General features: G+C 40.9%; 2 protein-coding genes across 2 annotated transcripts in view; one reads left to right on the top strand and one right to left on the bottom strand.

Moving 5' to 3' along the window:
* Window positions 1–8,394, top strand: part of sh2d3a (SH2 domain containing 3A) — a 12,716-nt gene extending 4,322 nt beyond the window's left edge. Inside the window, exons 4-15 of the mRNA XM_016244795.1 lie at window positions 724–757; window positions 851–967; window positions 2,568–2,711; window positions 2,789–3,066; window positions 3,751–3,833; window positions 3,931–4,208; window positions 4,401–4,748; window positions 6,022–6,137; window positions 6,213–6,384; window positions 7,373–7,484; window positions 7,554–7,739; window positions 8,222–8,394. Of these exons, the coding sequence (XP_016100281.1) occupies window positions 724–757; window positions 851–967; window positions 2,568–2,711; window positions 2,789–3,066; window positions 3,751–3,833; window positions 3,931–4,208; window positions 4,401–4,748; window positions 6,022–6,137; window positions 6,213–6,384; window positions 7,373–7,484; window positions 7,554–7,739; window positions 8,222–8,394 (2,041 nt within the window). The remainder of the gene's footprint in view (window positions 1–723; window positions 758–850; window positions 968–2,567; window positions 2,712–2,788; window positions 3,067–3,750; window positions 3,834–3,930; window positions 4,209–4,400; window positions 4,749–6,021; window positions 6,138–6,212; window positions 6,385–7,372; window positions 7,485–7,553; window positions 7,740–8,221) is intronic.
* Window positions 8,290–16,624, bottom strand: part of trip10b (thyroid hormone receptor interactor 10b) — a 9,820-nt gene continuing 1,485 nt past the window's right edge. The window contains exons 2-14 of the mRNA XM_016244794.1: window positions 16,427–16,542; window positions 15,719–15,772; window positions 15,414–15,561; window positions 15,279–15,341; window positions 14,425–14,586; window positions 13,802–13,906; window positions 12,794–12,955; window positions 11,394–11,417; window positions 11,031–11,140; window positions 9,342–9,474; window positions 9,216–9,265; window positions 8,930–9,060; window positions 8,290–8,826 (exon numbers count right to left, since the gene is read on the bottom strand). Coding sequence (XP_016100280.1) covers window positions 8,684–8,826; window positions 8,930–9,060; window positions 9,216–9,265; window positions 9,342–9,474; window positions 11,031–11,140; window positions 11,394–11,417; window positions 12,794–12,955; window positions 13,802–13,906; window positions 14,425–14,586; window positions 15,279–15,341; window positions 15,414–15,561; window positions 15,719–15,772; window positions 16,427–16,542 — 1,401 coding nt within the window. The 3' untranslated portion in view covers window positions 8,290–8,683. The remainder of the gene's footprint in view (window positions 8,827–8,929; window positions 9,061–9,215; window positions 9,266–9,341; window positions 9,475–11,030; window positions 11,141–11,393; window positions 11,418–12,793; window positions 12,956–13,801; window positions 13,907–14,424; window positions 14,587–15,278; window positions 15,342–15,413; window positions 15,562–15,718; window positions 15,773–16,426; window positions 16,543–16,624) is intronic.

Below are 16,624 nucleotides of genomic sequence, written 5' to 3'. Positions count from 1 at the left end.
ACACACACAGACAGACACACACACACACACACACGCACACACACAAAGACACACACACACGCACACAAAGACACACACACACGCACACAAAGACACACACACGCACACATATTCACTGCTGTTCAAAGTTTGTATATATGTAAACACAGTGTGTATATATGTAATACAGAAAACGTTTGACCTCTGTCATTGCCAACAAAGTGTATATAACAAAGTATTGAGATGAAATTTTGTTATTGACCAAATACTTATTTTCCACCATAATTTGCAAATAAATTCTTTAAAAATCCTACAATGTGATTTTCTGGATTTTTTTTTCTCATTTTGTCTCTCATAGTTGAGGTATACCTATGATGAAAATTACAGGCCTCTCTCATCTTTTTAAGTGGGAGAACTTGCACAATTGGTGGCTGACTAAATACTTTTTTTGCCCCACTGTATATATGCAAAACATAAATAAATACAAATTGCTTGCCTGTAGTGTCCAGCCTTAAATAAAAATGCAATTCCAATAACCAATTAAAATATAAAAATCATGTAACACGACTGAATTAACTAGATTGGATTTACTGCTGTCTAGTTACATTACAGCTACATTGCAAATTAAATGTGTGCTTTGAATGCAAATACATGAATGTAAATATTCCAGATGAAAAACGTAATATGTTGCACTTGTTTTGTTTAGAAAGGAACACACGTGATCTTTTGTGATCTGTTTTGCAGCAGGAGGAAGAGTGTGACGGCCTTCATCAGTCAGGTGAGTTTGTGGACACGAACTCATGCTTCATCACTGATATTTCTCCCCGCTGGGACAGCAGTGCTTTACTGTGGTACTCTGATGATTCTGAAGGTGTTCTCAGGCCTGAAGGACATAGACTCTCTGAAGAAGGAGCTGGAGGAGGAACTCAAACTCAGCACTGAGGATCTGAGGAGTCACGCCTGGTATCATGGACAGCTGCAGCACAAGGTGTGTGTGGGTGAGAGTGAGTGTGTGAGAGTGAGAGTGAGTGTGTGAGAGTGAGAGTGAGTGTGTGAGAGTGAGTGTGTGAGAGTGAGTGTGTGAGAGTGAGTGTGTGAGAGTGAGTGTGTGAGAGTGAGTGTGTGAGAGTGAGTGTGTGAGAGTGAGTGTGTGAGAGTGAGTGTGTGACACAAAGTCTCCTGTGAGGGGTAGGTTTAGGGGTAGGGTTGGTGTAGGGCAATAGAATATACTGTCTGTACAGTAGATAAACCATTACGCCTATGGAGTGTGTGTGTGTGTGTGAGTGTGTCAGTGTCAGTGCGTGCGTGTGTGTGTGTGTGTGTCAGTGTGTGTGTGTGCGTGCGCGTGAGAGTGAGTGTGTCAGTGTGTGTGTGTGTGTGTGTGTGTGTGTGCGTGCGCGTGAGAGTGAGTGTGTCAGTGTCAGTGTGTGTGTGTCAGTGTCAGTGTCAGTGTGTCAGTGTCAGTGTGTGTGTCAGTGTGTGTGTGAGTCAGTGTCAGTGTGTCAGTGTGTGTGTGTGTGTGTCAGTGTGTGTGTGTGTCAGTGTCAGTGTCAGTGTGTCAGTGTGTCAGTGTCAGTGTGTGTGTCAGTGTGTGTGTGAGTCAGTGTCAGTGTGTCAGTGTGTGTGTGTGTGTGTCAGTGTGTGTGTGAGTCAGTGTCAGTGTGTGTGTCAGTGTCAGTGTCAGTGTCAGTGTCAGTGTCAGTGTCAGTGTCAGTGTCAGTGTCAGTGTGTGTGTGTGTGTGTGCGTGCGCGTGAGAGTGAGTGTGTCTGTGTCTGTGTGTTCAATGTTCTTTGGAAAGAAACAACAGCATTTGTTTTTGTTTTTTATGGCATTATGAACGTTTTCATTTCTGGGAGAACTATTCTTTTAGGTTTTCAATCTTTTAGATGCCAGTCTTTCAGGATGGACCACCGTGCTAACATTTAAAAGACATCTATATAGTTTTTTTGTATGAAGACCAAATTTATACTATGAAAAATTAATATTAGAAAAATTCAATATAAAATATTATAGGGAGAATAGTTTGTTTCTGTTAAGTTACCTTATTACATTTTTTCCTACTCATTATAATATTGTAGTCATAGTACTGTATTTATTTATTTATATTTTAAATATTCACTAATTTATTCAGATATTTAAATTTAATTTGTTTGTTTGTTTTAATCTAATTTCATTTTTTATTGAAATCAAAAATGATTTAATCTTGTTTTTTATTATTTACTCATTTATTTATTCAATTATTATATATATATATATATATATATTTTTTTTTTTTAATCTTATGGGTTATTCTTATTCGTAACAAGTTTTAATCACTTTTAATAATTTTAACTCTCCATATTTATTTGTTTGATTATTTTTATGTAAAGCACTTTGAATTATCTTTTTGAATGAAATGTGCTATATAAATAAACTTACCTTGTCTTGCCTAATCTAATTGTATTTATTTATTTATGTATTCATTGATTCACTTATTATTTGAATCTATTTTCTAGTTTTATTTATTTTTGTATTTACTCACTTGTTGACTGGTTTAAATCTCGTTGTTGTTGATATACAGTATGTGACTGTGTCTGTGTGTGTTCAGGGAGCGGAGCAGTTGTTGAGTAGAGACGGGGAGTTTCTGGTGCGTGACTCCAGCTCCAGCGCGGGCGATCACGTCCTGAGCTGCATGTGGAATAATCAGCCCCTGCACTTCAAAATCATACGTGTCGTGCTGCGACCCAAACAGGTACGGCATCCGTCTCAGTGTTTATCATTGCTGTCAGATGCTGAGTCTGACGTGTGTGTGTGTGTGTGTGTGTGTAGGGTTACACCCGGGAGCTCTTTCAGTTTGAGAACGATCAGTTCGACAACATTCCAGCATTAATTCGGTTTCACGTCGGCGGACGGCGTCCCGTCTCACATTCCACTGGTGCCATCATCTTTCAGCCAATCACGCGCACTCTGCCTCTACGCATCATCAGCGAGCATCAGTCTGCGAGGTCATCAAGCTCCTCCCTCCTTTCACGAGGTCAGAGCAAGAGGTGGAGCCTGAGCTCCTCTCAGAAAGACACACTACAGGTCAACAGCAACAACCTGCTCAGGTAACAAACACACACACACACACTAACACACACACACACACTAACACACACACACACACAAACACACACACACAGCTGTGTTTTTATAGTTTCTGAAATCACCTTCTCCTTGTAATACCTATGTCATACCCATGTTATTATACAAATTTGTGTCCTCATGAACCACATAAGCATGCACACACACACACACACTCACAAACTTACACTCACACAAACACACACACACACACACACACACACACTCACAAACTTACACAAACACAAACACACACACACACAGTCACAAACTTACACTCACACACACACACACACATACACAGACACGCACATACACAAACTAGCACACACACACTCACAAACTTACACTCACACACATACACACACACACACAAACTTACACTCACACACACACACACACATACACAGACACGCACATACACAAACTAGCACACACACACTCACAAACTTACACTCACACACATACACACACACACACACACACACACACACACATACACAAATTAGCACACACACACACACACACATACACAAACTAGCACACACACACACTCACACACACACACACACACACATACACAGCCACGCACATACACACACATATATACTGGAAGGCTCATGATGTGTGTGTGTGTTGTCATAGTAACAGTGATGCGTGTGTGTTAGGAGTGGCAGTCAGCCTGCTAATCTGGAGACAGTGGGCAGACCGTCTCTACAGTCCGCACAATCTGACAGCAACCTCCGCACAGGTGCATACACACACACACACACACACACGTGTGAACATGTTTAAAAACTGATCTGAGACCTGATTGTCACACAGAGTGATTCGTTCATGTTGTGCAGGTGTCCCTCAGAGCTGTCCGTCACAGGAGTCCAGCCCCGCCCCCATATCCCCGGTGTTCCGCACAGGAAGTGAGCCCGTTCTCAGCCCAGCCGCTTCCTGTGCCGCTCCGCGCAGCCAGTCGAGTCTTGGCGGCTCTCCTCTGCACGGCTCTGATGGACAGCTGCATTCTCGAGCACCTCCCAAACCGCTGTGGATCTCCATCGTTCTCACCCCGGCTCAATCCCAATCCAGCACAGAGTCTGATCCTGGCGGCCTCTACAGTGAGCTGGTGCCACAGGTGAGAGTTCACGAGCACATGACATGCACGTCTAAAGTCAACATGACTTCAAAACCAAGCCCATGTACTTGACCAAACTCTGGTCTATTTGTATCATTGGGTATACAGTGATAGAAAAAATATAAGATGAGAGGAAAAATGCTTTTGCATTCAGTTTGAAAAATATTAATTAACCCAAGAAACCTCTTGTAGGTCCCCGTCAGCATGTTGCCTAAAGGTCACGCGGTGCATCTCCGTGCTCGGGAGCGATGGACCAGCCGCGCGCGTCTCACCGAGACCAACTTTGGCTTCCTGGAGGCGCAGAAGCTGGAGGAGGAGTGCAGGGAGAGGGAGAGGATCGAGGAGGACGAGCGCGAGTGGCATTTCGAGCGGCCGCTGACTCAGACCACATCATGTTTCCGTCTGGATGAGTTCCGCTCACTCCTGCTGCCGGATAACAACCGTCCACTGGATCAGAGTGTCCTGCTGAAGGTCAAAGAGCTGCTGACGCGCACCGACGCCAGGACCACCGCGCTGCACATGCTCAGCGTCAACTGCCAGGTACCACACGCCAGGGTTATCATCACTCACTAAAGCTATTATAAACATTTATGTTAATTGAGATGAAGCTGAAATAAAAGAAACATAACTTAAACTAAATGAAAATTAGAAATGTTATCTTGGCAATTAAGTAAATTTGTGTATATTTTTGCCTTGTTTACCAGTACAAATATATGCAAACATTCTTAACTAAAATTTTTGACATAAAAGGAAGATTTGAGATGGGTCTGTAATTTGCCAGTTCACTAGGATCTAGTTGTGGTTTCTTAATAAGAGGCTTAATGACCGCCAGCTTGAATGTTTTTGGGACGTGACCTAAAGACAACGACGAGTTAATAATATTGAGAAGCGGTTCTTCTGCTACAGGTAACAACTCTTTCAGTAATTTAGTGGGTACAGGATCTAACAGGCATGTTGTTGGTTTAGATGCAGTGATAAGTTTATTTAGCTCTTCCTGTCCTATAGCTGTAAAGCACTGCAGTTTATTATGAGACATCAAATTGATATTAAGATAGATCTCATGTCTTAGGATAGATCTTGCTTTCTGAAAAACTGATCAAAATCGAGCTTGCTTAAAACAAAAGAAAAAGAATTGGAAAAATAACCTTTAATTCCATTTTATATTAAGTTTTCTGAATATCTAGATTAGAAATAATAAATATTTTAAGTAATTTTGCTTGTCAAGTAAGTGAATGTTTAGATATTTGTACTGGAAAACAAGACAAAAATACTAAGCTAGAAAATCATATTTTCTAATTATTTTCAACTAAAATAATTAAATCAAATATTAGTAATAAACCAGACTAATAAAATGACACAACTACTAAAATTAATTAAAATCAAAATGAATTTTTAATAAATAAATAAACTGATTACAAATACCTAAAAACTCTAAAATCAAGATACATTTACTTGATAAGGAAAATTAATGATATTAAATCTTGTTTTCTGTAAACTCTATCAAAATGATGTGAGTTTATGCTTAAAACAAGAGCAGATGGTGAAAAAGTATCTTGTTTTCCCTTTGAACTATGTTTATTTTCTGACCGCATTGGCAGATATTTGTTTCTCGTTTTAAGCATACACTTTTCATAAAATAAAACTCAGTACCTAAAGTCATTTTGTATCTCCAGTAAATGTATCTTGGTTTAAGAATGTTTCTGCAATTTTTTGCAGTTAATAAAACTGAACACAAAATATTAATAAAAACTATAATAGGTCATAAATAATACTAAAATAACACACACGTGTCATGAGCCTCTGTCTGCCTCAGGTGGCTCGGGTCACAGGTGTGACGGTGGAGCAGAAGAGGATCATGGGAGTGGAAACCGGTCTGGAGCTCATCACGCTGCCACACGGAGGCCAGCTCAGACGGGACCTGCTGGAGAGGTGTGTGCTGCCGTGACGATGCGGATGCTGTTGTCATGTGACGCGTGATGATGTCATGCTGTGATTCCCCATCAGGCATCACACTCTGGCTCTGGGCGTGGCGGTGGATCTTCTGGGCTGTTCTGGGACAGTGGGCCAGCGGGCGACGGTGCTGCACAGGATCATCCAGCTGGCGCAGGAGCTGCGCAACACCACACACGACCTGTACGCCTTCTCCGCCATCATGAACGCGCTGGAGCTGCCGCAGGTACCTCCTACACTCAGTTCAAATGTAATAATAATAGTCATTTTAAATAATATATTAAAGCATAGGATGAAATTGTACTTATTTCACCATACTTCACCAGTTGACTGACTACACTAAGAATTTCAAACTATTCTAAGTCTAAATATCCAATTGAGGCATTATCTAATACGCACTAATTTGCATTAATTCACAAAATATTAATCTGAAGATTGGACAAGATTTTGTTGTCATATTAGAGTTAAAGGATTTTACAGAGGGGATTTTGGATTTTTATTTTTATCACTCCATAAATCAGAAAATGCTGTCAACAGACAGACAAAAATACGTTTTCACCTTGTTTTTAGGAATAAAGTGTTATATAAATCAGTGTGAATGAAATATGAACAAACCCCTCAGTATAATCCTTCAGAATATAGATAGGAACATAACTCTAAGTGTTGGTGTGTGTAAGTGCTGCTGAAGTGGAGAAAAAACTCACAACCTTTAAATATAAGCACTTTCACCATGTTTTAGGGGTAAAATGTTGTATAAATCAGTGTGAATGTTATATGAACAAACCCCTCAGTAAAATCCTTCAGAATATAGATAGGAATATAACTCTAAGTGTTGGTGTGTGTAAGTGCTGCTGAAGTGGAGATAGAAACTAATTTGGTGAAAACAGCCTTTACAGTTATGTGTTGTAAATTAAATGTAAATAGATAAAGTGCAATAATAAAACCAGGTGAATGATGTAAGAACAAACCCTTCAGTAAGTTTTGGAGTATGTAAGTGCTGCTGAATTAGAGAAAATAAACTTTAAAATATATGTATTATATTTCAAATCGACGGATGCAAATAGAGAAACTGTATTAAAATAAACACCTAAAATGTATTTTGGATGTTTTCTTTCCACATGTTATGAAAAGCCAAAATCTCAAAAATGACCAATGCATGAAAAAACAATATTCTTTCTATGATTTTAATGTTTAATATATGAATAATATCACAGGTGGTGAGGTTGGAGATGACGTGGAGGGCGCTGAGGCGCAGTCACACCGACAGTGCAGTGACGTTTGAAAAGAGTCTCAAGCCCTTCATGAAAGCCCTGAATGAGGGCGATGGTGAGTGTTTGTCGTGAGCTGTCTGTTGTGGATGCTGAGTGAGTTTCCAGCGAGTGTTGTGTGTGATAGATGCCGTGGTGTCGGGGCCGCTGTCTCTGCCGCACATGGAGCCGCTGCTGAGGCTGATGGAGGGCGAGGACAGCGTGGAGTCCACCGACAGAGGCTGCCAGCTGCTTTACAACCTGCTGCAGTCGGCACGCAACGCCGCGCTGCACGCTAACGATTGCACACAACACGCTCACGGCCTGCTCTCTGGTGAGCTTTTCTCAGAAACTGCTAGAAACATTTCCACAAATAATTACAAAGAAACCGCGAGTAACACATTGAATTAAATATTAAATTTTAAAGTAAAAACACTGAAATAGTGTTTTCTTGTAAAACACAATCTGAGTAATCTTTGTTTTATTACAACTTATCTTTTTTACAATGTGCTCGGAAAGTAGCTAATTGTACGATTTGCATATTCATGACATAATTTGGGCTACATGTAAAACTCTACGGCTACGGAATGTTTTTCTTGTGTTTGTATGTTTGTTAACTCCAAAAATGTTTAAATATTGCAAATATTGTCGCAAGCATTACGAGAAACAAGAAACAAAAAATCATTAAAAGTTGCAACAATGAGAAAGTAGCTAAATTTGGTGACAAAATCCCCAAACTGGCGACGCTGGCAAACATGCATGCAAAGCATTATGAAGCTCTGATTGGCCGACTGACCTGTCCCTCTCTGCCCCCAGCCGGATGGGAGCCAATCCCGGAGCTGCTGGAGGTGTTTCAGACCGAGTTTGACCTTCGGCTATTTAATGAACAGTCTGACCTTGACTGTTGGTCTTTGTGCACGGGTTTTTGGGTTGAACGGATCTTTAAAATAATTACACCAATCAATCAGCACACAGTTGGACACACTTGACTGTAATTATGCATCATGAAGTAACAACGATGCGATACAAAGGCGTGCAACAGTAGACAAACACAATAGAAAAAGACAACTAAAATCCATTTTAAAACTACATATGTGCACAAAAACACCAGAAGCAGCATAATGCATGCTGACAGAAAAGAAAGAGATCAAAAAGTGCAACATGAAAAACGTGAAAACACTCCCCGTGACATAAAAACAGTTGATGAGTCAGATGAGCACAGCTCACACTCCTGTGAAACACGCTATCAGCTGTTTCTGATGCTGGCTGCAGGTGCGATCAGATGATCTGGATGTAGGACGCCGGCACGTATCCCACGTCTCCATTGGCCCTCTGTACTCGGACCCAGCCGTCGCCCTGATCCTCCTGCATCAGACTCAGCTGCTCGCCCACATGCATGCTCACGGCGCCCTCGCTGCCGCCTGAAACACACACACACAGATGCTCACGGGGAGGCCGGGCGGATGGATCTGACTGTCCACTGAACGTTAAAATTGACAAAGTGCACAAAAGAGAACAGCTCACCGTCAAAGTCATAGAGTGCCGTGCACTGACCGATGGGCACGTCAATGTCAAAGTCCTCATCAAATTCACATTCATAGATGTTCTCTGACGGAGACACGCTGGACTCACTCAGCACGGTGATGTACTCTGAACTACACACACATTAAACCGGTTAAAATCATACTAGGATGTAAACAAACATCTCAGGTCAAACCAGTCATCTTCAGGAGAGTTTGGTGGTCATGGAAATGTTTTCAAAACACACACAATCCCACATGAAGACAGATGTGTTTGCTGATGGACCAACCTGGCGGGATAGTGTTGCAGCGTCCCACCGCCGGCTTCAGTGAGCTGAACCTGCAGAACACACGTGTGTTTACATGTGTGTAAATGCTATACGTGTGTGTGTGTGTGTGTGTGTGTGTGTGTGTACCTGGTATTTATTGAGCTCTCCTCTCAGTTTGGCGATGTTATGAGCGGTTTGTGTGATCTGAGGCTGAAGGCTGGACGGATCTCCAAGCTGAGAGTTCTGCTCATAAACACCCTTCATCTTCATCATAGCCTCGCTGACAGATCGACACACAGACAGACAGACAGACGTGTGTAAAAGTGTCAATGTGAACGGCAGGATTCTTAGGATCTGCTAGTTTCTGTCGTCACAGAAAGTGTTGCTTATAATAATAAGTGGACATGGCAACCACGAGCACTTCAGCACGACGGCTCTGTCGACGGTGGTTTAGTTAAATCTCAGAACATAATGGCCCGGTTTCACAAACGGGGCTTAGCTTAAGACAGGACTAGACCTTAGTTAAATTAAGATATTTAAGCAATTTTCACAAAAATGCCTTAGAAGAAAACATTACAGGTGTACATCTTGACACAGAACAATGACACTGACATATTTTAAGATATGTCAGAGCAAGATATCTTCAGTTGAGACAGCTCAAACATGCATTTTAGTCTGGGACTAGCTTAAGCCTTGTCTGTGAAACCGGGTTTCACAAGAGTTTTTGGTAAGTGTAATATTACTTTGCTCAAAAATAGAAATCAAATGCATGAGATGCCTGAACGTTGTTATGGTTACCATGGTGTCAATCATCGCAATTTTGAGAGATTCACTCCTGTATTTAAATGTGGGTATCACTCTTTAAACTTTACAGTGTGAACACGGCCTTAGTGCATCTGCAGTCATGGAAACGGGAGCAGTTAATGCATCTGCAGTCATGGAAACGGGAGCAGTTAGTGCATCTGTAGTCATGGAAACAGGACTAGTTAGTGCAGCTGTGGTCATGGAAACTTGCTCAGTTAGTGTAGCTCTACTGTAGTAATGGAAACGGGATCAGTTAGTGCATTTATGGTCATGGAAACAGGATTAGTTAGTGAGGCTGTAGTCATGGAAACGGGATCAGTTAGTGCATCTGCAGTCATGGAAACGGGATCAGTTAGTGCATCTGCAGTCATGGAAACGGGATCAGTTAGTGCATCTGCAGTCATGGAAACGGGATCAGTTAGTGCATCTGTAGTCATGGAAACGGGAGCAGTTAATGCATCTGCAGTCATGGAAACGGGAACAGTTAGTGCATGTGTAGTCATAGAAATAGGACTAGTTAGTGCAGCTGTAGTCATGGAAACTTGCTCAGTTAGTGTAGCTCTACTGTAGTAATGGAATCATTTAGTGCATTTGTAGTAATGGAAACAGGATTAGTTAGTGAGGCTGTAGTCATGGAAACGGGATCAGTTAGTGCATCTGTAGTCATGGATACAGGATCAGTTAGTGTACCTGTAGACAGAAATGGGATTGGTTAGTGTAGCTCCGCTGTAGTCATGTAAATTAATTCAGTCAGTGTAGCTGTAGCCATGGAAATGTGATCAGCTAGTGTAGCTGTAGCCATGGAAACGTGATCAGCTAGTGTAGCCGTAGCCATGAAAACGTGATCAGCTAGTGTAGCCGTAGCCATGGAAACGTGATCAGCTAGTGTAGCCGTAACCATGGAAATGTGATCAGCTAGTGTAGCCGTAGCCATGGAAACGTGATCAGCTAGTGTAGCCGTAGCCATGGAAACGTGATCAGCTTGTGTAGCTGTAGTCATGGAAACATGAAGTTATAGGTGTGCTGATGTACCTCTGCTCCGTCTCTCTCTGCAGCTCCTTCTGGATGTCATCAATCTTCTCCTGCAGACGTCTCCTTCTCTGATCCGGAGGGAGACGAGAGAGATCCTCCAGCGAAGACGGCTTCACACACACACACACACACACACACACACACACACATCAATACTCCACACACTAAACACTGACTGCTAGAGTACATACTCTTAACAAAGACTCTGATACTCTAATCTTACATCAACCCCCGACTAGAACAAATGTTAGTATGAAACTTACTGATGAATCATGATTTGTTTGTGACACATCTGTATGCAGATTTCAAACACAAATTTATTCACAAAATTAAAAATAAAACGTCATGCATAAAGCTGCTCACCGTGTTTTTATCAAGAGATGTCACCTGAAAATTCTAACACACGCACAATCGTAAGTTCACATATATTTACAAATACATACATCATATATACACTATACATGTCATAATGATTCCAGCGCTAGCTCTATTTCACCATGTTCTCATCTGTGGCCGGTGTGATGATGGTTTACAGTAATTAGTGGTGTACTCGGGCTGTGTGTGTGTGTGTGTGTGTGTGCACCTTGTTTTTCTTGTGGAACAGCTGTTTGATGCGGACTTTCGGCAGGTGTGTCGTAGTGTTGTCAGATGCAGCAGCTTTGACTCCCTGACTGTAATCCTCAAACTCCACGTCAGCAGGAGGCGCCGCGCCTGATCTATACTGCTCTATAAGAGCCAGAGTGTCCTACACACACAAACACCACATCAGTGCGGCAAACCACAGTGTCCTTCTAACATGTAGTTATTCTTCATCCAGCGCAGGGATGAGAAACCACACAGTAGATCCTTAATGTCTCAGCTGTTTCAGCAAAACAGAGACCACACGCTGAATCTCCTGCTCCTCAGATCAGATGTTTGAGATCAGCGATCTCACATGTGTCTAGGGTTTCAGAGATCTCAGTGACTGCTCAGATCAGTCAAGACACCAAAGCCTACAGTCAAAAGTCATTTAATCAAATGTATTTACATTCAGTCATTAGCAGATGCTTTTATCCAAAGTGACTTACAAATGAGGACAACAGACGCAATCAAAATCAACAAAAGAGCAATGCTATAACAAGTCTCAACTTAACGCAGTACACGTAGCAAGTTTTCTTTTTAATTATATAACAAATAAAAAGAAAACAGATAGAATAGAAAAAGAATAGAATAGAATTAGAATAGAGAGTGCTAGAGTTAGAGGGTCAAATAAAGATGGAAGAAATGTGTTTTTAGCCGATCCTTGAAGATGGCTAAGGACTGTATTTAAATATTTAAATAAAGTTATTTATTTTTTATCAATTTATACTGATCAATTTGATTAAAAAACAGGAACTACACCAGTAAATATGAACTTATGAAGTGGAGAGAAGTGAACACACATGAGAGTGGAATGATGTACAGTCACATGACCACACTCACACATTCCTGCAGCTGCTGTCAAACTACTGTCAGTGCTCATCAACTTCAACATGAACCGTGATCTTTCCATGCAAACTACAAAGAAATCTGATGTGTGTGTGTGTGTGTGTGTGTGTGTGTGTGTGTGTGTGTGGTGTGTGTGGTGTGTGTGGTGTGTGTGGTGTGTGTGTGTGTGGGTGTGTGTGTGTGTGTGTGTGTGTGTGTGTGTGTCTGTGTGTGTGTGTGTGTGTCTGTGTCATGTCTATGTCTGTGTGTGTGTATGTCTGTGTCGTGTCTGTGTGTGTGTGTGTGTGTGTGTGCACCTTGTTTTTCTTGTGGAACAGCTGTTTGATGCGGACTTTCGGCAGGTGTGTCGTAGTGTTGTCAGATGCAGCAGCTTTGACTCCCTGACTGTAATCCTCAAACTCCACGTCAGCAGGAGGCGCCGCGCCTGATCTATACTGCTCTATAAGAGCCAGAGTGTCCTACACACACAAACACCACATCAGTGCGGCAAACCACAGTGTCCTTCTAACATGTAGTTATTCTTCATCCAGCGCAGGGATGAGAAACCACACAGTAGATCCTTAATGTCTCAGCTGTTTCAGCAAAACAGAGACCACACGCTGAATCTCCTGCTCCTCAGATCAGATGTTTCTCCTGAGAACAAGAGCCCAGCGATCTCACATGTGTCTAGGGTTTCAGAGATCTCAGTGACTGCTCAGATCAGTCAAGACACCAAAGCCTACAGTCAAAAGTCATTTAATCAAATGTATTTACATTCAGTCATTAGCAGATGCTTTTATCCAAAGTGACTTACAAATGAGGACAACAGACGCAATCAAAATCAACAAGAGAGCAATGCTATAACAAGTCTCAACTTAACGCAGTACACGTAGCAAGTTTTCTTTTTAATTATATAACAAATAAAAAGAAAACAGATAGAATAGAAAAAGAATAGAATAGAATTAGAATAGAGAGTGCTAGAGTTAGAGGGTCAAATAAAGATGGAAGAAATGTGTTTTTAGCCGATCCTTGAAGATGGCTAAGGACTGTATTTAAATATTTAAATAAAGTTATTTATTTTTTATCAATTTATACTGATCAATTTGATTAAAAAACAGGAACTACACCAGTAAATATGAACTTATGAAGTGGAGAGAAGTGAACACACATGAGAGTGGAATGATGTACAGTCACATGACCACACTCACACATTCCTGCAGCTGCTGTCAAACTACTGTCAGTGCTCATCAACTTCAACATGAACCGTGATCTTTCCATGCAAACTACAAGGAAATCTGATATGTGTGTCTGTGTCGAGTCTGTACCTTCTCCATGTCTGCTCTCGTGGCGTTGGCATCCAGCTGGACTTTCTCTGTCTGCTGATTGGCCTTCTCTGCTTCTCTCCATTCCTTCTCAAAACGCTTCTTACTCTGGATGGAACACAATCAATAGAAATTAGCATAAACTAGCTTTAGCTTTTGATCCACAGTACACTGTAACTGTTTCAAATGTGTTGCCCTCTTTATTACTTCAAATGTATATAAACAATAAGAAAAGTCCATCAGTCATCAGCAGGTCAGGTGCTGTGATGGATGCGGTTGTGTTTTTGTGTATCCAGTCTGAATTACAGTTTTGAACATTATTAGAAAATTAAAAAAATTTGAAAAATAAAAACCTAACATGATTGGAAAAACTAAAATACATTTCCATGACTCAAAATGAACTAAAATAAAATACAAATGTGCAAAAAATGAGTTTGATCCAGAGTATACTGTAAAAGTCTTAAATGTTACAGCTCACTTCATTAACACGTATAAATGATAAGAAATAAATCGATCAGTTACTCATGATTGTTGCATATCATATTAAATGCTGTGTTGTGCATGTTTCTGTTTTATATTTTTTGTGGCATCACAAAGAACACACACACACACAGACACACACACACAGCGTCTGTTACCCATGATGCATGAAGTGTAAGTATGTGTGTTGAAGGAGTCTGTACCTTCTCCATGTCTGCTCTCGTGGCGTTGGCATCCAGCTGGACTTTCTCTGTCTGCTGATTGGCCTTCTCTGCTTCTCTCCATTCCTTCTCAAAACGCTTCTTACTCTGGATGGAACACAATCAATAGAAATTAGCATAAACTAGCTTTAGCTTTTGATCCACAGTACACTGTAACTGTTTCAAATGTGTTGCCCTCTTTATTACTTCAAATGTATATAAACAATAAGAAAAGTCCATCAGTCATCATCAGGTCAGGTGCTGTGATGGATGCGGTTGTGTTTTTGTGTATCCAGTCTGAATTACAGTTTTGAACATTATTAGAAAATTTTCATGAAAACATTCTTGTTGACTGAAAAATAAAAACCTAACATGATTGGAAAAACTAAAATACATTTCCATGACTCAAAATGAACTTAAAATAAAATACAAATGTGCAAAAAATGAGTTTGATCCAGAGTATACTGTAAAAGTCTTAAATGTTACAGCTCACTTCATTAACACGTATAAATGATAAGAAATGAATCGATCAGTTACTCATGATTGTTGCATATCATATTAAATGCTGTGTTGTGCATGTTTCTGTTTTATATTTTCTGTGGCATCACAAAGACTGAAAACCCCTGATTGATGCAGTGCAAACCCAAACCAGAGTCTTGCCTGAGCTGTTTGGCATAATTCTGTTACCCATGATGCATTAAGTGTAAGTATTCATGCATCATGGGTAAATTAGAAAGTAATTGATAAGAGCAATACAAACTGTTTTAAGAGTTCAACACTGTAATAACACATTCACTCACAGTCTCCAGCAGTTTAGAGCTGCTCTCCAGGTTCTGCTGAGCCTTCTTAACCTCACAGAGATGCTGCAACAGAGAGAAGCACACTGTGAAGATGTCCTGCGGGTGAGGTTTATCAGTGCTCGGTCTCTGGCTCACGTTCTTGCGCTCCTGTCGCAGCTCCTGCAGGTTTCTGCTGAGGTCCACACAGATGCTCAGCGTCATGCTCTCGGAGAGCTGCTCTCTCTGAGCCGCGTAATCGTTCAGCTGATTCAGCACGTCCTGAAACGCCTGCTGATTGCTCGGCCTGCAGAAACACAGTCAACAACACGCCGCGTTCAGGGCTGAGAGACACACGCATGATGTGAGAACACCAGCTGATAAACTCGAAGCGTTGGAGAAGCAGCGCTGCAGACAGACAGCAGTGAGGCTCAACATCAGAGATTAATGCCTGATCGACTCACTTTGTGTCCTGATCTTCTTTGACGCCTCGCCTGGAATATTTCTTAGACAGAGTCCTTCAGGGAAACACACACAAAACAGGTTAAACCCTGAGCACCAGGGGCCTTCAAAAACACAAGATCAACAACACTAAAACAATTCCTTGTGTACATGAGAAAAACTAAATATAATAATATATAATAATGACAGGCTGCTGTCACACTTGCATGATAATATGACAAGCTTTCTGCCGATTTGACAAACAAGATGATGGAAAGTGAAGGGATTGAGGCGATGATGTTGTGTTTGGTGTTGTGCCCTAATTAATATTCATGAGCCAATGTGAGTCTATAGAAAAGCTTACAGAAAATGTAAAAACAACAAAAAAAATAATATGATTAAACTAAAAAATGTATTATAAAAATAAATTATTAAAACTATTAAAATAAATAAAAATGAAAATATATTGGAATAAATAAAATTGATGTAAAAGAAATAATAAATCTAACACTACAGCAAAATAGTGAGTAGAAAAGGCTAAATATATTTTATACATAAAATAATTTTTTCTACAGTATTAACTGGGTTTTTATTTATGAAAATACATCGTTCCCATTCAAATTTCAGGATGGGAGTCTCTCGAGTGAAGATGATCATATTTAGGGGTTTGTGGCATCACAAAGGCTGAAAACCCCTGATTGATGCAGTGCAAACCCAAACCAGAGTCTTGCCTGAGCTGTTTGGCGTAATTCTGCTCGATCTCGGCTCTCTCTTTGACAAACTTCACGTATCGCTCCAGCAGATCCAGTCCGCTCTGAGTGTGTCTATCGATCACGTCATGCTGGTCCTGCAAACACACGATACACAGATTTCTGAGAGTGTGTGTGTGTGTGTGAGTGTGCGTGTGTGTGTGAGTGTGTGTGTGTGTG

This window comes from Sinocyclocheilus grahami, unplaced genomic scaffold (genome assembly GCF_001515645.1).
Source record: "Sinocyclocheilus grahami isolate Dianchi unplaced genomic scaffold, SAMN03320097.WGS_v1.1 scaffold734.1, whole genome shotgun sequence".
Classification (NCBI taxonomy): Eukaryota; Metazoa; Chordata; class Actinopteri; order Cypriniformes; family Cyprinidae; genus Sinocyclocheilus; species Sinocyclocheilus grahami.
The sequence above is the reverse complement of the archived record's forward strand: the minus strand, read 5'-3'. Positions and strand labels throughout refer to the sequence as shown.